The sequence below is a fragment of the Girardinichthys multiradiatus genome, chromosome 5 (assembly GCF_021462225.1).
Source record: "Girardinichthys multiradiatus isolate DD_20200921_A chromosome 5, DD_fGirMul_XY1, whole genome shotgun sequence".
NCBI classification, from domain to species: Eukaryota; Metazoa; Chordata; class Actinopteri; order Cyprinodontiformes; family Goodeidae; genus Girardinichthys; species Girardinichthys multiradiatus.
The window spans coordinates 4,076,694-4,100,213 of record NC_061798.1 but is presented as its reverse complement, the minus strand read 5'-3'; the positions used below and the strand labels follow the sequence as shown (position 1 = coordinate 4,100,213).

General features: G+C 43.3%; 1 protein-coding gene across 1 annotated transcript; it reads left to right on the top strand.

Annotated features, from left to right (window-relative positions):
- Positions 1-293: 293 nt before the first annotated feature.
- On the top strand, positions 294-21,661 carry kdm2aa (lysine (K)-specific demethylase 2Aa). Its single transcript, XM_047365265.1, has 25 exons — positions 294-884; positions 3,650-3,788; positions 3,930-4,008; positions 4,115-4,161; positions 4,630-4,808; positions 4,931-5,037; positions 5,148-5,241; positions 5,460-5,613; positions 5,701-5,816; positions 5,896-6,022; positions 6,514-6,719; positions 6,825-6,902; positions 8,919-9,043; positions 10,777-10,900; positions 11,588-11,716; positions 12,212-12,295; positions 12,517-12,549; positions 14,014-14,116; positions 14,270-14,881; positions 17,521-17,680; positions 18,229-18,471; positions 18,566-18,729; positions 18,806-18,952; positions 20,829-21,047; positions 21,179-21,661. The coding sequence occupies exons 1-25, from the start codon at positions 849-851 to the stop codon at positions 21,358-21,360; spliced, it is 3,687 nt and encodes a 1,228-aa protein (XP_047221221.1). The 5' UTR covers positions 294-848; the 3' UTR covers positions 21,361-21,661.
- Positions 21,662-23,520: the final 1,859 nt, after the last annotated feature.

Genomic DNA, 23,520 nt, shown 5'->3' with positions numbered 1-23,520 from the left:
ACTAGGGCGCTGTGCCCGATGTGTCGCATCGTCACCTGGTTGGTTATCCTTTCGATTGTTAGGTTGTTCGTCCACCCAATAACCGTGTTAGACACTAACGGCCTATACGATACAAGATTTGGTTGCAAGTGTGGTGCTATTGGTAGTTTGTTGGTTTTGTTACAGTCTTATTGGGTATAATTGTCCAATCACATCTGAAGCTTATTTGACGGTGAGTGTCACCGCTGTAATCCAATGAGCTTCTCGTTGGCTCACGTGTGATTTGTCCAGAGTGGGTTTGTGGGTGGGATCTAGGATTGTTGTACGATGAAACAGAAAATGGCGGCTCTTTAGAGACGTCTGAATGTCTGTCCCTTTTGCAGGGCTACATGCACTGAGCTAGTTTCTTCTTATGGTAGAGCTTGTATGGACTCGAGTATCAGTAGTTCTATATCCTGTGGTGGTGATGATGGAGCTTGTGTCCGTGGACACTCACGTTAGTGGACCAACGCTGGCTGGGCTCGGCGTAGAACAAAGCCTTTAGAGAAATGGTAGAACTTCTGTAGTCTGATGTATCCGCCTCCTTGGATGAGTCGGACTAACTGTTCTGTTTTTCTCATCTTCATTCGCGGCTCTGTTGATTCACTCTAAATCACAGCGTAGTCCGCTAAGCAGCGCTTCTCTGGAAGCTCCGTTGGTTTAAAAAAAACTGTTGGCACCAAGTCCCAAGTGGATCACAGCCTCTCATCCACACCGTCCATACACGCACCTTTCAGGTGTGTTTACCGTCAGGGAGCCATGTGGCCCCACGGCGCAGGTTAAAGGGCTTCACGTCATTTGTAGAGAAAAGCCCGCGGTTCCCACTGACTATGGATGATTCAAAGCCACGATACAGCAAAAGGCTGGTAAGTTTAATGCTCCACTGACTGCTCAGGCGGTCAAGAAAAAAAAGTGGATCTGGATGTAAACTTCACATCTATTCCTCGTGGGCATGAATTTCTAAATAATTGTGGACTCCTACTGATACATTTCAGATCGTTCTTTTACAAGTTGTACAACTTACATTTATTAAAAAAAACTATTGTTTTTGCTCTAATTCATAAAGTTTACTCTGCGTTTCCAGTTTCACAACTAGTTCTGGTGTAAGATCTGGATCATTGTCTTGTTAGAAATCCCACGTGTTAAGTTGGCTGTTAATTTGAGGTGACATTAAATGACTTAAACTTATTAATATTTTTATAATAATCCACTCAACACTTTATGAGCCAGTACAACTCACAGGGAAACAGGCCCACAGCATGCTTCTGCAGCCACCATGCTTGACTGTTGCTATGTTGTTCTTAGGGCTGAAACCCCTCAGTACCAACATCTCGCTCGTCCAGAGAAAAAGAACACTCTTGTCAGGTGTTTGAGATGGGCGCTGTAATAAAAACTGTGATTGTTCCACTTTTAGTCTGCCTAATTAAAAATAAAACCAAAGAGCTTCAACGTTAATAAAAGGTTCGAATACTTTTTTGTTTTCCTATCACCCATCAACTGAGTAATAAATTGGCAAATGCATTGAATAGCATTTTGCTATTAATACACAGTGTTGTTTTTTTCCAGGAAGTTTTCAAAGTATAGCTCAGATGGGGCCTCTGATAATCTGATGGTAGCAAATTTGAGGAAGTGATCATTTTCTCCTCCTAAACCTGAGGCTAAACATTTGCATTGTTGGGGGAAACCTAGATTTGCTATGTACAGCCTAGGGTTGCATGATATTAGTTCTCTGTCCACTTACCAGGAAAAATAATTGCATTATTTGTTTTATTTTGTACTTGTAGCAACATTTGCTCAGAATGCCAGAGCTGCCTCGGCTATTTGGGTGATAGGCCCAGCGTATAATGCTCCACCTCGTAATGTCTTTCACAAAGTCATAATAGAAGTAAAATCAGCAAGAAACATTGTTTCCACATGCACATGAATGATTTCCTCTGATTATTATGTGCGCACGGCTAGTTTCTGTGTTTAAAGTCCGAACCACAGACTCAGGCAGATAGCAGCACCATAATCATGTCTAATAAAATCAGCTTGATCAGAAACTTCATTTTTATAGTTGTACAAATAATTCCATTTTTATTTTATTGCTCTGCCATTAGTCATAAGATACAGCAAAAGTGTATTCTGTTGTTAAAAGATCATTTGGTTTTTTTAAGGGAATCTGGTTCTGGTCTGTAATGGATCAGTTTCAGTGAATGTTTCCTGTAAAAAGCAACATCTGCACTGATTTTCTGAGGTTTTTGAAGCTCAGCTCTTCTTGCTCATTGTTCTGGCAAGTAAACGCACAATGCAAAGACTAATAATTACTCTGTGAAATATTTTGTAAAATGACTTTTAGGAAATTAAACTTAAAATTTAGGACTTGGACTTGACTCTGGACTTGCATGACTTGACTTTGGCCTCGACATGGGACTTGTTTGTCTTGGGACTGGATTCGAGTCTTGGATGGAAAGAATAGAGACATGTGTCCTGCAATGGCGGGGTCCCACCTCTGCCAGTTGACATTTTGCCGTTTCAACTTCTGTTTTAGTGATTTATATTTTTAAGCCTTTTTAAAACAATGTAATTATCAGTAATGATGTCTGTATATAAAGTAGAAAAGGTTTCAGTTAGTAGTGTTGGATGTTTCAAGCTTTAAACCTCCTGCTGAAATCCTGGCACTCATTACGCTCATTAAACATCTGGTTCTGCATGGTTCCACAAACTATCTGACAGTGTTCCTCTGCTTGTATGTTTTCTAATGGTATGCATGCATATAAAATGAATTCTTAAATGTTGTTTTGAAGTACATAACTTTGAAGTACAGCAGTAGCCATACAGGCTGTCATACTGAATTAAAGAACTTTGTAAAAGGCTCAGTCTGGGATTATCCCTCCGTCACGTGTCATAATCTGACTGTTCTCAGGTTTCTTCTGTCTCCACATTCCACAAGTCTCAGTGTAGTTGGATCATTAGTGCATGCTTGTCTTTTTATTGTGTATATCCTAGAAGGTTCATACCCCTCTGTGAAGATGTGGTCTATTGTTAGTTTACCATTATTATTGTTCTTTTCCATTGTTTTTAAACAGTCGGGTACTTTTTGGATTTCTTCCTCGGTTTCTTGTACACCCATTGGCCGTAACTTTCATGGAGCGTTCTGTTCAGAACTTCACCAACATATACCACAAGGAGATTTCAGAGACGTGCATTGTAGAACCACCATGTGTCATTGACGGTGGAAGATTTTCAACTCCATCTCATTCTAACAGCCCATCCCCCTTTAGATTATATGTTGCAAATTCGTTGGTGGAGGTAACAGTTTAGAACCCGACATGAAAGGAAGGAGCTTCAGTCTTCATTTCTGCTTAATAGCATGGTCCTAACCCTTATCTGAGTTACATCAGGAGCCAGATAGATATTTATCAAAGCTCTATGTTGTTGCAGCTGCATGTGTGAAGTCCAGTATTTGTCTAGAACTGAGTTCTGGTGCTTCACTGTTAAACTCCATCTATCCTGTGCTATTACTTGGTTCTGTTTCTATGCTGCAGTGATGAAGCTTGGTTGAAAGGTTAGAGGTGCTTCCTGTGTACACCTGTCTCCTGCTCTGCTTCATTATCTTATCTATTCTCCCTCCATCTTCCTACCACAACAGCGGGCCGGTACCCGTAGACGTTACCATGACGACGGAATCTCGGATGAGGAGATTGATGGAAGAAGGATGTTTGACTTGGAGGAGAAAGTCAGCTGTGAAAAGTTCAGTTCTGATCGAATCGTCCGTATGGAAGGAAAAGGTAAGCATGGAGAGTCAGCTCTGCTATGTTTAAATACTGTTCAGTGCTTTTGGCCTCACAGTGAGAGACAGAAGCGTTCCTTATGAGCCATTTTCACATGTGCACTGCGGTCCGTTTTGTCTTTTGTTCCGTATTTCACAGACTTGACGTATGAGTTTGTCCAGAGAGGTGGGCTAAGGGACCCAATCCTTTTTGAAAAGCCTGATGGACTGGGAATAAAGTAGGAACAATCTTCTTATTAACCTATTGCTCCTCTTGAAAGCTGTCATGACCTGATATGTAAACTAGACTACAGCCATCATAACAGTTTGACTGGGTTTCTGCAGGATGCCAGAACCTGACTTCAGCGTCAACGATGTTAAGATGTTTGTTGGTAAGACATTATCTTCATTGTTTTGTTACTAGTACTGGCCTTACAACATCATCTGGACATAGCTGTGGGTCTTTAATTGTATTTTATGCACATTGACTTCGTTCAAATAATAGTTTCTACAAAAGTGGAAAAGTCTGGCAGTCTCTTTTTTTCCCAGGTCTGGATAAATATGGAAAATATTAATTTAGTGTGGAAAAATATCTGTTTCCAGACATTTTTCTACCTATTGCGCTCTAAACGTTTTACTCATCCGTCCATCCTTTCATCTGTCATGTTGTCCTTCCTTCTATCCTTTTCCTTTTTTCTTCTAAAATCACATGATCTTGGTGTGAAATGTAGATACAGTTCCTGCTTAAAAACTTGGTTAAAAAACACTTTTTGTTGGTCAATCCATAACTCTGTGACTGCTTCAAGCAGGCGTCTCTAACACCATGGAACCACTAACCTCCCTCCCCTCTACCTTCTCAGGCAGCAGACGCATGATAGACGTAATGGATGTGAGCACCCAGAAGGAAACCGAGATGTCCATGGCCCAGTGGACACGTTACTATGAGACTCCTGTGTCTCAAAGGGATAAACTCTATAATGTTATCAGCCTTGAGTTCAGCCACACCAAGCTGGAGAATTTGGTTAAAAGACCTACCACAGTATGTGCGCTCACCTCATTAACATTCAGCCTGAATCAAATCAGTAACTTTTGAGTAAAGTTGTCTCTCGACTCATATCTCATGACTTCCATTGTTCTTCTTCTCTGCATATGTATGTGCAGGTGGAGCTCATAGACTGGGTGGACAACATGTGGCCTCGTCATCTTAAAGAGAGGCAGAGGGATTCAACCAATTCCATCAATGACATGCAATACCCAAAAGTCCAGAAGTCAGTTCACATTCTCCTTTTTCAGGAGTCATAAATCTGCCCAGCATGATGTCAGATCATAATCTTGGTAACTCATCTGAGTACAACCATCACTGCTGTTTATTCCACAGATATTGCCTGATGAGTGTCCAGGGCTGCTACACAGACTTTCATATTGACTTTGGTGGGACCTCAGTCTGGTACCATATTCTCAAAGGGAGGAAGGTAGAGCAAAATGCTTCCATTTGTGAATTAAATGCTGCTATTCATTGTGTTTTCACTGAATAGGTTTTGCATTTAAAGCTTGGATCAAAAACAACATGAATCATCCAGAATAGTTTATTTTCTTTTTAATCAGCTTTGCCGTATCATGTTGTGAGACAATGAAGAGACGATTGCTTATAATGATAGTACTAAATAGAAAATGTGTGTGTGTGTTTTAGGTGTTCTGGCTGATCCCTCCAACGGATCCAAGCCTGGAGCTGTACGAAAACTGGGTGCTGTCTGGAAAGCAGGGAGACATTTTTCTGGGAGATCGAGTGTCCAACTGTCAGAGGATCGAACTGAAGCCGGGCTGTACTTTTATCATACCTTCAGGTACACTAAGAACTGTAACTGAATACATCTGTCATGGTTCAGTCATGTGGTGGGAATACATCAGTGATGTGTGGGTTGAATCCTCAGGTTGGATCCATGCTGTTTACACCCCTGTGGATTCCATGGTATTTGGAGGAAACTTCCTGCACAGCTTCAACATTCCCATGCAACTAAACATCTGTAATATAGAGGACAGAACACGGGTAGGTTCTAACATGGTCTTTCAACAAGTAAATGAGAGCAAGTAATAGGTCTTAAGTTCTGCTTCCACCTCTTCTACAGGTTCCAGTGAAATTCCGTTGTCCCTTCTTTTATGAGATGTGCTGGTTTGTGTTGGAGCGCTACGTCTTCAGTCTAACAAAGAACTCTTACCTCACACCTGAGTTCCAAAAATACTCACTGGGCATAGGCATGTAGACTATATGATGAATACAGTCTTCTGTGATGATACAAAAAACAAGCAAAAAATGTCTTGGTTCATTAATAAAATATATAATCACCAAATTAGGCACCCAGGAGGAATGATCCAATCCATATTCTGGACAACTGCCCAATACAACCCACAATGCCACCCCTGCATGGAGTGCCCATATGCTTTTTGTATTCATGAGGTAGCCTTGGTGTCTGCTAAACTTCAGTCAGTGTTCAGTGCTCCCATCCCTTATGATCTGGTCAAAACAAACCAACTTCTGGCAAATTCAATCATTTACATACCCATCTCTGATCTGCATGTGTACCGGATAATATCCAACTCTAACCAGTCCTTCTGGGTGCCTTATTTGTTGCTTTACTGTTTCTGTCACTGAGCGTAGACGTACAGTTTCAGTCCAATACTGACATTATATATTGTAATGGAATAAAATATTTTACTGAATAAAGTCTGTGGAACATCTGATTCAGCTCGTGATCGGCAAGAGGAGGGTTCTGGTAAGAATGAAGAGCCTTCAGGTCCTCAGTCTGAAAAGTCTCTATCCAAAGTCTGTTTGACTCCCCTGGAGCTGGAGGGGCTTTGGAGTTTAATCAATAAACTGGAGACGCTGCCGTCAAACAAGAAGTGTGTCCCAGCTGGGATCCAAAATGCTTCAGGACTCATGACGCATATCAAGGTACTTTTCATCAGTTTCTTTTTACTGGTTTGGTATTTTTCATATGTAATACTTGCCTTTCTTGTATTTTTATTTGGACAACTCCTTGTCTTTGTTGTCCTGCAGGCTTTACTCAAGGAACATGCTAATGACAACCCTAAACTGTCCTACACAGGAAAACCGATTGTGAAGTGGCCACCCAGGGTAAGCATTTCTTCAAATTATTTCTTTTGTTCAAGAACACCTTGGGCTGAAGGTAAAGTTATTTACCTCATCTATCTGGTCCAACATGCTCCTTTCTCAACCTCTTTGACATATAGAAAATGTCTCTTGTTTTTAGCTTCCTGGTTCTCCTTTTTGTCAGTTCAGAGGTTCTAGAAACACTGATCTCAGTTCCAACTCTGCACAGTGACGGTCAGATATAAAAAGTCCAAGTGTTCACAGCTGCTGTTGTTGATAGATCTGGTCCTGCTGGCTCATCATTGGTGCTACTTGCTTTGTGAATCAGGTGCTGAGAAACGCAGTGCAGAAATTGAAGCCTAAATCAGACACAGCTCATTATTTGCATATGAGGCCCTGACAAGTCCTAACAAGTTACCAAATAAACTAAATATTTCAAAATTGGTAGCAGGTTGTAATGTAAAGAATTGAGTATGAAAGGATTTCAGGGTTTAATGATGAACATAATCAGTTTTATAACCATTTTAGGATTCAAAATGCAATTGAGGATATGATAACCTTGTCCTAGGCCATAAAGTGTGCTACAGAGAACCTTAGACTAGTGTTTTGTGATAACTGATGACCACAAGCACATGTTGGTAAGTTAATAAAGTTGTTCCTCAGTATTTGGTGGAGTCTTCACCTCTCCAGATATTTGTACCTCTCCATGCACCTTGGCAATAGTTGACCCTTTGATTCCTACAAACCTTCACAATAAGAATACCCTCGTACTTGTTGTCTTCCGCTTAACCTGGGATCAGGTCGTGGGGGCAGCAGACTCAGTAACGACACCCAGACTTCCCTCTCCCTACACACCTTTTCCAGCTCCCCCGGTGGGAGCCCAAGGCGTTCCAAGGCCGGCCAAAAGACATAGTCCTTCCAGCGTGTCCTGGGCCATCCCCTGGGCCTCCTCCCGGTGGTACGTGCCTGGAACACCTGCCGAGGAAGGTGTCCAGGAGGCATCAGAGCAGCAGCTCTACTCCGAGGTCCTCCCGGATGGCTGAGCTCCTCACCCTATCTCTAGGGGAGTGCTCGGCCACCCTACGGAGAAGCTCATTTCAGCCGTTTGTTTCCGGGATCTCGTTCTTTCTGTCATGACCCACAGTTCATGGCTATAGGTGACGGTAGTAACGTTGACCGACCGGTAAATCGAGAGTTTCGCTTTTCGGCTCAGCTCTCTCTTCACCGAAACGGACCGCCACAGCGTCCCCATTACTGCGGCAGCCGCACCGATTTGTCTGTCGATCTCCTGCTCCATTCTCCCCTCACTCGTGAACAAGACCCCAAGATACTTGAACTCCTTCACTTGAGGCAGGAACTCCCCTCATACCTGAAGAGGGCAAGCCACCCTTTTCCGGTCGAGAAGCATGACCTAGGACTTGGAGGAGCTGATCTTCATCCCAGCCACTTCACACTCTGCTGCGAACCGCCCCAGTGCATGTTGTAGGTCTTTGTTAGAGGGGGCCAGCAGGACCATGTCCTCTCCAAAAAGAAGAGACAAAATCCTCTGGTCCCCAGACCCCCTCCGGCCCTTGACTGCACCTAGAAAATTCTGTCCATAAACGTTATGAACAGGACCGGTGACAAAGGGCAGCCCTGCCGGAGTCCAACATGCACCGGGAACAGGTCCGACTTAGTGCCGGCAATGCGGACCAAACTCCGGCTCCGCTCGTACAAAGACCGGATGTCCCACTCACCCCGGCCCACCGCCTCTCCCCACAGGCCACTTGAGAATCCAACCTCTCTCAAGGAGCTGGGTTCCAGAGCCCACGTTGTACGTGGAGGTGAGCCCGACTATTTCTAGTCGATATCTCTCGACTAGAAATACTAGACGACTCTGTCTCGATATCAACAATAAGAGCATTCAACATAAATATCTAGATCTCTGAAGGGCCCCTGCCCCTTCAGAGATATTCTTTGTGTCTGAATTTGAGTCTTCTTGTTTTTACCAGCTTATTTCTGTGTCGTCTTTGTTTCTTGACTTTTCTGCCTCTACAACAGCCTTCATGGTATCAGCCTCCTCCTCCACCACCAGCTCCTCGTCCGAAACCACCCTCAGCGGCCACCATACAACGACCTCAGAAACCCTCTTCCTCCATGTCTTCGCTGAGACGGCGCAGAGTCAGGTAACCAAACATGCGCGTGTGTGCATCTCTCTGTGTGATTAGATTTAGGTTAAACGGAGTTACTGAAAGGAATGGATGTTAGTACAGCATCCTTTTTTTTTTTCTTTTTTTTTTCTCTTCTGCTCTCGGTGGGGTCAGACTCTTTTCCACTCTCTCCTTGATCCTCCCCCATTTTTTTTCCCTGCTTCAGCTTTTTGTCTATGTTTTTCTTAGAGCCTCTGTTCTCATGTCCTCCTAATTTGTTCATCGTGGATTTGGTCAGCTGGTCTCAACGCAATCGATCAAATTTTCCCAATGGGAAGACAGGGTAAAGGGGAACCTTCTTGTCCAGACGGGACGTTCTTCTCTGGATACGCAATGGATTCCTGGCAGCAGTGGAAGATTTTGTGCCTGACAACGTCAGTCGAGGATGTGGAAGATTTGTACATAATTGGATTTCTGATAACAGGATTTCTGCTTTTTGGAGTTGGCGGTTACCTGGCTTATTGAAAGATTTGTAAAACATCGGCAGCTGTTCAAAGCACTCCAAAGCTGCCTGGGATGTTTGAAGGGGTCTTTAGAGCTCTCAGCACTCAGACTGATATGTTAAGAGAGCAGAATCACAAGCTGGACGCGATCCTTGAACAGAATCGCAGGCTGGCTGTGTTTCCCAGACTCAAAGGTGATATAATTTAATTTTGGAGAAAGTTGTTTGCTCAGGATCTACTGAAAGTACCAGAAATTTGGCTATTTGGATTTGAAATTGAAAATGCCAGTAAGACTTTGAAGGCAGGCGGAATATCACAGCCGGCCTGAACCAAAACATTTATTGTTTGTCTAATTCAGGCACCCCGATATGGCCTTCACAGGCTTCTTATCAAAACATTTCTCCTGGATGCTCTGTAAATACGACGCTCTGCCCCAGCAACCCCCCTCATCTGGGAACTGAACTGTATTGTGTGGCTGTTTGATAAAACTTCCATCTCTTCTTCAAGGACAATGGCACCTTCGTCAGTGTTGACAGTCTAATTCTTTGCACACATGATCTTACTTAAATATTGGCACCCTCACGAGTCCAGCATGCCCCTGCAAAATGTTTGCTTATGTGTGTAGCTTTCCCATGCTCCTTATTTTTACCTAAATGTGGATTTCATTGCTTCTTTTCATAGATTCTTAGATTTACCAGAGAAAGGAAAATAATACTAGTCTCTTAAAAATTTGAACAAAAGCTGTTTTTACACCAGTGACTCAGCTTCCTTAGTTAGAACTCAGTGATTGCTTAGTTAAATTTCAATGGATGCAAATGACTTTTATTAATTTTTACATTTCTCAGAAGGATTCATAGATTTTTAGATTTCTTAGAAGGATTGTAGTATCATTTGATGTGTTTTTCTCTGTCAGTATCTGTGTTTATTTTCTTTGTGATTGTATTGTAATTGTATGTACAGCGCTTTGAGTGTCTCGTTACTGAAAAGCGCTATATAAATAAACTTACCTTACCTTACCTAATATGGTTAGAAATACAAACTTGTGTGTCTGAAGAAGAACCCACAGGGCAGAACACTATGCTCTAATGGCCACCACAGATCAGTCCCTTGATTCTGTACCACGAGTATGCCCTTTTAAAGGACATACTTGTGGTACAACACCTCTTTATAAGGTGCTGTGCTTGTTATTCAACAGGTCATTTTTAATTTCTGTATGATGAGGTATTTGTGATGATCCTTTTTCTCCTGTATTATACTTCTCTGTAGATGTAAGCGCTGTGAGGCTTGTATGAGAGCAGAGTGTGGAGACTGTAACTTCTGCAGAGACATGAAGAAGTTTGGAGGACCAGGGAAACTCAAGCAGACCTGTGTGCTGCGACAGTGCCTCTCGGTAAGTAACCGCTGGCTTTCTGGTTGTAGAAGTTGACCCACACAGACATGTTTTCACTGTGGCTTAGTAGGAAGAGTAGTTGTCTTGCAATCCGAATGTTGTGGGTTCGATTCCAGTGTTAACCTCCCATGTGTTTATGTGCCCCTGGGCAAGGCACTTAACCTCAAGTTTCCTACCAATCTGTGTATAAATGTGTGTGTGTGTGTGTGTTAGTGAGTGTAATTGGGTGAATGTGGCTTCGGTGTAAAGTGCTTTGAGTGGTCGGTAAGTTCAGTCCTTTTTAATTTAAATTTATTATAACATGATTAAAATCAGTAAAGAGAAAAGTTAGTTTGTGTTCAGCATCAACGTTTTGTTCCCAACTACATCTCCAGAAAAGTCTGTTGTGTTTTTTTTTTTTTTTAAATAAGACACATGACAGTTCTCTAATTTATTTCACTCTTAATCTAAGAGACACGAGTCCAAAGAAAATAATTTTCATTTCATATAAAGACCTAAGATACAAAAAACAACTTTCACTGAACCTACCTGAGGATCCTTTTGCAACAAGGCTCCCCCCGTTTTACGCACCGCTCTAATTGTAAGCATTCTTGACAAGGGTCCTAGTAGTAAACTGATGGCTGTTTTTTCCAACCAGTTCTGAGTGTGAGGTTCATGTCTGTTTTGTAACTTATCCATCTTGTCTAGCCGGGCCTTCCTCTGTCTGCTGTGTGTGAGATCTGTAAGGAGCCCAATCAGGAGGAAACTGGAGACCCTTCCCTCACTCTGATGGAATGTTCCAGTTGCGCTCAGATAGTCCATCCTGCCTGCCTTACGGTATGTTGGGAATGATGATTCTTCACTGTCTTTTTTGAGAAATGAGAAACTGTGCTGTTCCAACAGCTGGATCATAAATATATCTTATAAACTGTTAACATCCTAGGCGTGATCTACCATTAAAATACAATACACAAGTCTGACTTTAGGAATATGAATCCAATATATATTGATTAAGAGAAAATAATTAAAAAGGTTGCTGGGATTCATGACGGTGTCTGTTATGCAGCAAATGCTTGCTGAAGACCCTGTGTTTGAGATAAGGTAAAACAAAGTTCTTATTTATTATAAAACAGCAAGAAAGCAGATAGTTTACAAAGCAAATGCCATTGGTGATGCCATCATATGTGGTTTGCCTCCTTATATATTTCTTCTGTCTTTGTACAGTGAAGCAATGAAAAAGTAAAGATTGTCCTCAGTCAGGATCTAGGTGTTGTATTGTTTGAGTTACTGCTGACTTCTCTCTCTAAATGTGTAGTTGCTGTGCCTTGTTAGGTTCAGGGTGACGGTGTAGTGAATAAAGACCTGCCCAGCTGCTGGGAGTGCCCGAAGTGTATCCAGGGGATCACTGATGGAGAGGTACTCCTATTCTCTCTTTAACACTATCAGTCTGTTTGGTATAGTTGCTCTATTACTGGATTGTAGTTGGTAAAACTATGAGAATGTCATTGATATTTTTGATCAGTCTCACAAACGGTGTCAACCCTTGCACATGTTTGTATGCTGAACCTTGTCAGGTAGCTGTTAGAATCCCTTGCAGGCTCTTCACCTTCATTTGTCTTGCCTATTTCCTCCTACAGTCTAAAGGTGACAGAGCCGAAACTCTTTCTTTGGTGAGTGCTCAGAAGTTATTCATTTTTTACACTTTATCCATATGTGTGGTGCCTTCTAGTCCATTTATATCCCATGAACTTATTCACATTTTGTCACTTTACAATCCCAGATTTCTGTGTACTTCATTAGGCTTCTGGGTGATTGACCAACACAAACTAGTGTACTTTTGAAATTCCACACTTTGGTCTGGCTTCCCTTTCTCTGCTGAAGAAAAGAATCCCCACAGCATCATGCTGCCACCGCCATTATTTACCTTATGTGCAGTGTTCGTTTTCCCCCAGACACGTGTTTTAGATTTAGGCCAAAATGTTACATTTGGTTGACCAGAAACCGTTCATCTACATGTGTCTTGTGTCCTCTCCCTGACTCGTAGCAAACTCCCAACAGAACAATTTATGGTTCTTCTTCTCACAGAATTAATTTAAAGATTTTATTATTAGCTTATAAATGCTTGAATGGTCTTGCTCCTCTCTACCTAAAGGATCTACTCCAGCGTTATTTTCCTTCGCGGGCGCTTAGATCAGCCGACCAGCTGCATTTAGTAGTCCGTAAAACTAGACATAAATTTAAAGGAGACAGAGCCTTTTCTGTTATGGCTCCCAAACTTCAGAACACACTCTCTTTTAACGCCAGACAGGCATCTTCGCTTCCCATTTTTAAGTCTCTTTTAAAAACACATCTTTTCTCAAAAGCATTTGACCAGTTGTGAGTTGACTCTTCTATTGTATTTTACGTGTTTTAAATGTCTTCTGGATGTCTTGTTTTATCTTAACTTATTTTAGTACAGCATTTCGGCTACCTTGCTGTTTTTAAATGTGCTTTATAAATAAATTGGATTTGGATTTGGACTTCTACAATTACTTTTTTTTTATACGCACTCCTCCGTGAAGGTCAGATTAGAAGTAATGGTTCTGTCTGTAGGTTCTTTTACCTGAGCTGCGGATCTACATCTCCTCCAGACTTACCATGGACATATTGACTGCTTCTCTGATTAATGCTCTCCATGCCCGGTCTGCTATACTCTTCCCATTCCCAGAGCTCTGTCAGATGTCCAAAGCTTGGGATATTGTTTTGTATCCGAACCGTTCTTTAATCTTCTCCACTACTTTCTCCCTGACCTGTCTGTTTTGTTCTCTGGTCTCCATGATGCTGGTGGTTCTCTAACAAACCTCTGGGACCAGAAACAGAACAGCTGCTTTTACACTGAGATTTAATTAAACACAGGTGGACTCTGTTTACTTACTGAACGTTGCACTGGATTTTGTTTAGGGGTATCAGAGTAAAGGGAGTTTAACACAAGTGCATTAAACACCACAAAACTGTATTTAAAAGAAACAACGTGCACTACTTTGTGTTGGTTTTTCATGTAAAAGCCCAATAAAATACATGGTTTTTGGGGTGAAGGTGATCACATTTGTAGTTATTGCGTTTTTCTGTTTGTAATCTTTCCAACCAATGTGCAGAAGAGGAAATCTTCATCCTTGCTGGATGCTCGTATTGCTAAAATTTACAGACGACAGCTCCACAACCAAGATGGGGATGATTCAGCCAGTGATGATGATAATGGTTTGTTGGGTTTAAATCTATACTGGAAGCACCTTTTTATATCCGCTGTTCAGTTACTTATTCATCACAAAAGACAATTCAATGTCGAGAAAGAAACACTTTCATGAATATTAGGCAGTATTAAATTGAGCTTTTTTGATGTCATTTCTCTAGCATCTCAGAGAAGAAGAATGGGGCTTTCTGCACATGGAGGGGGACACTTGTCCAGAAAGTCATTTGGTGCCAACAGGAGAGGTCTGCTGCGGGGGGGCTTGTCCCACAAAGGGAACAGAGGAGGGTTTGTGGCGGGGGGCTCCATGTCAGTCTACAAACTAAAGAGAGGGATTGGTATGAAGGAGGTCGGGCGGAGAGGGCGGGTGAGGCTCCGGGGTGGCTCCAGGATGCAAAGAAGAGGAGATGACTCCGAAGAGTCCGATGATGATGATGAAGATGATGACGAAGACGACGATGATGACGATTACGACGAAGATGAGGGTGACAGTGAAGAAGAAAAAGAATATCTGCATCAGAAACACAGGAGACGCAGGAGGGACTACGATGAAGATGACGACAGTGAGGGGCAGGAATTTGACCCTGAAGAAGAGGAGGTGGATACAGCAGAAGATGAAGACCTGAAAAAAGAGGACGAGGAGGAGGAGGACGGACATTGGGATTCAGACCCAGAACCCCCAGTGCTGCTGGTATCTGATCTGAATGATGACCTCCTGAGTGGCTCCTACCTGACAGTCACTCTACAGCAGCCACACAAGGCCAAGACGCAGTCAGGTAAGCAGGGATAGAGGGACTCTAGACCCGGACCGAAGTACAGTCAGGTCCATACATATTTGGACAGAGATGATGTTTTGCCAGCTTTGCTTCTGCACTTTACCACAATGAATTTTGAATGGAACAGTTGAAATGCAGACTTTCAATTTTTAATTAGTGGGTTGAACAAAAAGACCATGTTAAAAATGTTTGTACAATCCCTTCATTTTAGGGGCTCAAAAGTAATTGGACAAATTGAATTACTGAAAATAAAATGTTACTTTGTTAAAAAGCCTTTGCTGGTAATGACACCCTGAAGTCTTGAACTTCAGATGCTGGGTTTCCTCTTTTTTTTATAAAGCTCTATCTGGCCGTTTCTGCAGCAGCTTTCAGTTGCTGTCTGTAAACCTTTCTGTGTGTGAACTGTGCCGGGGTGATCTGAGCAGTGCGAGCCAAGCAGGTCACATGACACAGACGAGATGCCGCAGCAGTCCGTCTTTCATTATCAGCATCGATGTGAAGGGTGAAAAACATTTGGATTGTTACAGAAAATCCTGATTCGTTGGATAAAACAATATGCACTCTGCACAAAATGCAACGGCACACCTTGCCTGACTAAATCACACAAAGCAGGCCTACAACAGCTATTAGGAGCTGAAGTTTACAGTCATGGCCATAAATGTTGGCACCTCTGAAATATTTCAAGAAAATGAAGTATTTCTCACAGAAAAGGATTACAGTAACACATGTTTTGCTATACAAATGTTTATTCCCTTTGTGTGTATTGGTTGAAACTAAACCAAGAAAGGAAAGGAAAAGCACCAATTGGACAGAATGTCACACCAAACTCCAAAAACAGGCTGGACAAAATTATTGGCACCCTTAACTTAATATTTGGTTGCACACCCTTTGGAAAAAATAACTGAAATTTGTCACTTCCTATAACCATCAATAAGCTTCTTACACCTCTCAGCCGGAATGTTGGACCACTCTTCCTTTGCAAACTGCTCCAGGTCTCTCTTATGGGAAGGGCGCCTTTTCCCAACAATAATTTTAAGATCTCTCCACAGGTGTTCAATGGGATTTAGAGCTGGACTCATTGCTGGCCACTTCAGAACTCTCCAGCGTTTGGTTGCCATTCATTTCTGGGTGCTTTTTGACGTATGTTTGGGGTCATTGTCCTGCTGGAAGACCCAAGATCTCGGACGCAAACCCAGCTTTCTGACACTGGGCTGTACAGTGTGACCCAAAATCCGTTGGTAATCCTCAGATTTCAGGATGCCTTGCACACATTCAAGGCACCAGTGCCAGAGGCAGCATAAACAAACCCAAAACATCATTAAACCTCCACCATATTTCACTGTAGGTACTGTGTTCTTTTCTTTGTAGGTCTCATTCCGTTTTCTGTAAACTGTAGAATGATGTGCTTTACCAAAAAGCTCATCTGTCTACAAGACGTTTTCCCAGAAGGATTTTGGCTTACTCAAGTTCATTTTGGCAAAATGTACTCTTGCTTTTTTATGTCTCTGTGTTAGCAGTGGGGTCCTCCTGGGTCTCCTGCCATATCATTTCATTTCCTTTAAATGTCGACGGATAGTTCGCGCTGATCTTGATGCTCCCTGAGCCTGCAAGACAGCTTGAATATCTGTGGTACTTGTTTGGGGCTGCTTATCCACCATGCGGACTATCCTGCGTTGACACCTTTCATCAATTTTTCTCTTCCGTCCACGCCCAGGGAGATTAGCTACGGTGACATCAGTTGCAAACTTCTTGATAATGTTGCGCACTGTGGACAAAGGCAAATCTAGATCTCTGGAGATGGACTTGTAACCTTGAGATTGTTCATATTTTTCCACAATTTCCATCCTCAGACGAAGTCCTCAGACAGTTCTCTTTTCCTCTTTCTGTTGTCCATGCTTAGTGTGGCACACACAGACACTCGATGCAAAGACTAAGTGAATTTTTCTCCTTCTTATCTGCTTTCAGGTGTAATTTGTATGTTGCCCACACCTGTTACTTGCCCCAGGTGAGTTTAAAGGAGCATCCCATGCTTGAAACAATCTTTTTTATCCACAATTTTGAAAGGGTGCCAATAATTTTGTCCAGCCAATATTTGGAGTTTGGTGTGACATTCTGTCCAATTTGTGTTTTTTCCTTCCTTTCTTGGTTTAGTTTCAACACACAAAGGGAATAAACATGTGTTACTGTAATCCTTTTCTGTGAGAAATACTTCATTTTCTTGGGGGTGCCAACATTTAGGGCCATGACTGTATCTGGACCCAGAGCCAATATCTGGGGTTGGATCAGAACATCCCAGGAATCATGTAGTCTGCATTTCAGTGTCAGGAATCCTTGAAGAATCAATACTCCTCGATGGCCACATTATTAGGTTATTTCCATTTGTTTAGGACTTTGAGAATTAAAGTAACCCAAAGTGCCAATCACTGAACAGTTTGACCATCTGGAGTTCCACATGGCATTAAAATATCTGAACGATTAACGTCCTGGTATTAAACGCCTGTATTTGGTCCCCTGGTTTATTCCTTGGCCTTTTTTTAGCTACAGAAATATTCCCTGTATTTGGTCAAAAGAACGCCATAAATGTGTAATATTTCAAAATCTCGTGTGACCTGTGAGAGCTACCTATTTTCACTGTTCAGGCTCCATCGTTCCAAAGCTAGAAGCAGCCATGGGGCTGAGGTCAGCTGCAGCTGGAGGGGGTCAGCAGGGCTTCATCCAGAGAAAGGCTGCTCATTCCAAACCTTCCAGAGTCCGAGGTTCTGATCCTGCCGACACTCTAACCCCGAGAGGACCTGGCAGGTAGAGCTCTTTTCTGGATTCTTTTTCAGCTCTTACCTGATACCTGACTGCTGCGATTCTGTCCTGAGACCAAAATGTGAAATATTTCACTGCCTTCTGTATATGTACTGATTGTTATTGGGCCCAGAGCTACAACAATCATTTAGGTGGCAAACGAAAAGCATTCTCACTGCATTAAGCATCACAGTGAGAAACAATAAACCCTGCTGGTTAGTACTACTATCTTTGTAGAGATTGATACAAGTTTTAAGGTTTGTCATTAAAGTGAAAGACTTGGGCTACGTACTGTATGTGCTGTTCAAATGTTGATTTGCACCTCTGTCCTATTAAAGATGGAAAAACATGAAAGAAAAAAAAGACCATTGTTGTTTGATTTGATAAAACCTGCACAGCTATCAATCATCTGACTTTCTCTGGAATTAGTAAGACGAAATGAGGAACCAGGCTTTAAAATGTCCAAGCTTATACAGTCTGCTCCGCTCCGCTCTGCATGATTTGTCTCCATGAGTCATGATTAATTCGATCTTCTGTTTTGTCGCTTCTTTCAGGCCTCGTCTACGAGGAAGCCAGGGAGACAAAAGCAGCAGAACCTACTCTGCCTCTTCTTCAGAGGAAGACCAGGGTGCTGCTCCTGCTGCCTCTTTTCCATCGTCCCTACTTTCTCTGCCCTCCTTTAAAGATGCAGGCAGTGATCGGGGAGGAGAGAAGGAGGTCTGGGTGTCTGTCTTTAGATACTTGAACAGAGCTGAGCTGCTGGCCTGCATGACTGTCTGTAAAGCCTGGTACAAGTGGTACGTCTACAGATTCTGCTTACATGGATGATCAGGATGCAGGGCTGCCTTTAAACCATGTCATCCTGCCTGGCTGTGCTGTGTTGTTTTGTAGGAGCTGTGACAAACGTCTGTGGAGTCACATTGATGTGAGTCGGTGCAACCCGCTCAGTAACCAGGCTCTGGCAGGCATCATTAAACGCCATCCCACCTCTCTGGACTTGTCCTGGACGTCGCTGGCCATGAGACAACTGAACTGCCTTCTTACCAGACTCCCAGGTACAAACTGCCACAAAGAAGCTTTTCTCTGTGCATCCATTCTCATCTCACTCCATCTCTTGGTGTTTCTTTCTAGGCTTGAGGGAACTGAGGCTGACCGGTCTGCCGTGGTCCTGTCTGTCAGCTCTGGTCTCTCCCACTCTACCTCAGCTGCATCTGCTGGATCTACGCTGGTGTGAAGGCATTAAAGAAGCCCAGATTAAAGAGATCATCACCCCGCCTGGTCAGTAGAAGTGGAAGTAGGCACAATCAGAGCTTAGTGAACGTATAACACCGTCGGCCAGTGTCACTTTTCCACTGGCTCGTTTTAGGCGATGAGGTTCCGCTCCACTCCACTCGGTCTCTCTCTGCTCGGTACGGTACCAGTTGTGTTTCCACTGACCGACTGAAGCCCCACCTCCAGCCATCAGTGTAGTGCACTGTGCTGCTACCAACATAACTATGTCACGTTAAAGTAATCTGCATGAAATGATTAAAAATAAATACAAAATAAAAACAAAAATGAACTAAATACTAATGTTTGGATGTCCTATATATGTTTTTTCATGTATTAAAATAATCCACTGGGATAATTATCTGGACCACAGCCCAGCCAGAACATATAAAATAAGCTCAGGGTTTCTGATGTGAGGGGCTGTGGCAGGAGAAGCAGAGGTGAGAGACGCTGCTGTCTGGATGGTGAAGCTCCAGAGTTTGCCTGAAGAAGTTAACATTTTGGCCTTATCAGGAAGTTTTTGTCTCAGCCATGGCAATAATGAGGATCAGGACTTAAAAGCACAAAACCGCAAACTTCTGACCTCGGTGAAGTTAGTTTTAAGTTGGATTTGGCTATTCGTACTCCGTTGATTCAACGGGCTCGTCCTCCTGTTTGATCCGATGAAGGCAGTCGGAAAAACAGTAATGGAAACGCTTTCAAAGTGACCTGAGCTGAGTGGAGTGGAGCTGGGCCAAATTGAGCCTGTGGAAAAGGGACATAGAAGACCCTCCCAAATGGCAGAACATTTTTTATGGCTAATGATGGTCCCTATCAAACCCACTTTGATTAACATTCATTTTCTCTTTTTTCCCCGAACTATATTTCTGCAAGTATGTAGCCTTATTCAGAACATGTCTGTAGAAATCGGTGGTTCCTGCAAACTATGCATTTCTACACGACTTAAACTAAAGCCGGGCTGTATACTGTTTTCCACACACACCTTCAGACAATGAATGACTGGAATGATGAACTGACTGGAAATGTGCACAACCCCACTCCCACTTCATGGCTGGGGCACACGTGTTTCTACAGTTACGGGAGTTACTCATGTACGATCAGTATATCCACATGTCTGCACTTACATGAGTGGATGCAGAAAGTGAGGCTGAAAATTACCTTTTAATAACAATGACTTTAATTTTCTAGAATGTTGCAGATGGTGCAGAGTGAAAAGAACATGTTCTGTGAGACCAAGACGACTTTCTGGCTTAAGATGACGACTGCTGCTTTAGGTTTCAAAGGCTAATCCTTAGGTTTGAAGAGAAAAGCTGCGTGTTGGTCATATCCATACAGTTGGTGACTGCACTAGGCTCCCAGCTGCAGATTCATTTCAGAGGGATCTGGCAGACAGATCGGGACAATGCCATTCAACCATGAGCCAAGCCATGCCAGATGTTTAGGGTGGAATAGTTCATAGATTAGCCTCAGGTGCATGATAATGTTGGCCTCATGTGGTAAGAGTATGCAAGCAGTTATTTTATAGTTATTTTTATTTTCTTGTCATTTACTGTAGCTTTAACAGCAGGTATCTGTCCTCATGTCTCTCTTCATGTCTTTCTGTCCTCGTCTCTTAGTGTGTTCATGACGTAAACAGCACCTCGCCATCATCTTAGCTCAGACAGGTCCTGTACTTGATTTTCGCATCAGGAAACACTTTAGGATCCAGAAACTATAGAGGAAATAAACTCTTTGTTTGATGTGTAACACACACAAGTCCAGATTGCAACACTTGAGGACTAGATTAGTTCCACTTGTAAAAAATTAAAAACAGAATGATCAAACAGTATCAGGAAGGTTGGTGGCTTCGTCCCTTCACTGCTGTATCCCCAATCTGTGTCTGCAGGTTTAGAGTCATCCCGCAGCAGGCTGAAGAACATGGTGACGCTGCGTCTGTCCGGTCTGGATGTCTCTGAGTCCACTTTGAGGCTGCTGCAGCGCCACATGCCCCAACTGGAGACGTTGGACCTGGCTCACTGCAAGGACATAACAGACTCCTGTATCACCCTGCTGGCAGCTGCTGGGACTCACACTCGCAACAACCTGAGTGAACTCACACTCGCTGGTGGGTTTTTGAACACTGACAATTATTGTTAATCTGAAAACTGTTTATAAAAAAAGTCAACAGTTGAGAATTAAACCTTGGCCTGTCAGATATGTTTTTCATCCTAATATTTGACTTTTTTGTTTCTATAGGTTGCAACCAGCTGACAGATGGCTGTCTGTCCTATCTGAAGCGGTTCTCCTCTCTGACTCTGCTGGACCTCAGAGGCTGTAAGGGTATCAGCAGACGTGCCTGTGATGCCTTCATCTCTGACCTTTCCCATGTTGCCCTCTACTGTATGATGGAGGAGAAACTCATCCAACGCCTGGACTAACACAACACCTTTTCAGAGATCTTAAAAACATAAACACCAAAAACAATTGCCTAAAAGAAAGCAATATCTTCAGGTATGATGCAGGTGGCCCGAAGTGCTGCCAGTTCATTACAGGATATGTTGTATCTTTGTTTTGTAACAAAAAGACTACAAAAAAAGATGGGGAACAATTTTTCGTGAAACAAAGTTGCTGTTAACTTTTTACGCTGTGGTATTTTCTGTGTAAATAAAGGATTTTTTTATGTTAACATTGTTTTGTCTGAGCAGTGTGCTAAAAATAAAAGTTCAGTGGTTCTCTGCATGTGATCTCTATTCCTTCTAATGGTAACATTCAGCATCAAGTGTCAATAACAGGAGTAGTCATTGGAAGAATGAACAGCAGGTGTGGCCTTGTATGGGCAACAAGGCCAACTTTGTTGGTTATTTCTTCACAACCAATCTTTTTCTGCTGGAAAGCCAGTTTATTTACCTTTAAATGGTCCCTTATTTGCATGGAAAATGCATTTGTGGTTTGCAGAGCAAAGCAGATTTGAGTTTACCAAGGATTCCAGCTTTTGATGGAATCACTGTGATGGTCATCTCCCTCTCTGGAAAAAACAGGGCTTGTCGTCACATAGGCAATCTTAATGCAGAGAAATGTAGCCATGCAACCACCAGCAACACATTTGCACTCTTACAGACCAAACTATCCTCTAATCACAACCCCACAGGCTGACTTCTGGCTAATTCTTGTTGAATATTAGGATGCCATCTTACAGCAGTGTTTGACCAATGTGCTTGGCTGTGTATAGGTTCCCCAACACACTACTGAAGTCAGTTTGTTAGATGAGACAGTTAATTTGTCAATATGTCTTGTTTCTTGAAACTTTGGCCAATCCAGTCATTAGCAGAATAGGCTGTTTGGAACTGGGTGAAAGGGTTTGACAGGTTTTACATGATTACAAGTCACAGATTTTCTTACAAATGTGTCACAATTTAAGTGGAAATAAACAGGCTGAAGATGTATTGCCTAAAAGCCTTATTACAACAGAGAATTGGTCTTAGCCTTTTTGTGCATATACATGTTGAATACCTGCAATGATCTGAGTATGACCAGTTAGTTCATGGGTTGGGGTGAGGTGGAAAAGCCTGATGAATCAAGAATTCGTTCGTTCGTTCGTCGTCTTCCGCTTATCCAGGACCGGGTCGCGGGGGCAGCAGACTCAGCAGAGACGCCCAGACGTCCCTCTCTCCAGACACCTCCTCCAGCTCCTCCAGGGGGAGCCCAAGGCGTTCCCAGGCCAGCCGAGAGACATAGTCCCTCCAGCGTGTCCCGGGCCGTCCCCTGGGCCTCCTCCCGGTGGGACGTGCCTGGAACACCTCCCGAGGAAGGCGTCCAGGAGGCATCCGGTATAGATGCCCGAGCCACCCCAACTGGCTCCTCTAGATGTGGAGGAGCAGCGGCTCTACTCCGAGCCCCTCCCGGATGGCCGAGCTCCTCACCCTATCTCTAAGGGAGTGCCCGGCCACCCTACAGAGGAAGCTCATTTCAGCCGCTTGTATCCGTGATCTCGTTCTTTCGGTCATGACCCAACGTTCATGGCCATAGGTGAGGGTAGGAACATAGACCGACCAGTAAATTGAGAGCTTTGCTTTTCGGCTCAGCTCTCTCTTCACCACAATGGACCGGCACAGCGCCCCCATTACTGTGGCAGCTGCACCGATCCGTCTGTCGATCTCCCGCTCCATTCTTCCCTCACTCGTGAACAAGACCCCGAGATACTTAAACTCCTCCACTTGAGGCAGGAACTCCCCTCCAACCTGAAGAGGACAAGCCACCCTTTTCCGGTCGAGTACCATGGCCTCGGACTCGGAGGAGCTGATCCTCATCCCAGCCGCTTCACACTCGGCTGCGAACCGCCACAGCGCATGCTGTAGGTCTTGGCTAGAGGGGGCCAGCAGGACCACGTCATCTGCAAAAAGAAGAGACGAAATCCACTGGTCCCCAAACCAGACTCCCTCCGGCCCTTGGCTGCGTTTAGAAATCCTGTCCATAAAAGTTATGAACAGGACCGGCGACAAAGGGCAGCCCTGCCGGAGTCCAACATGCACTGGGAACAGGTCCGACTTAGTGCCAGCAATGCGGACCAAACTCCTGCTCCGCTCGTACAGGGACCGGAT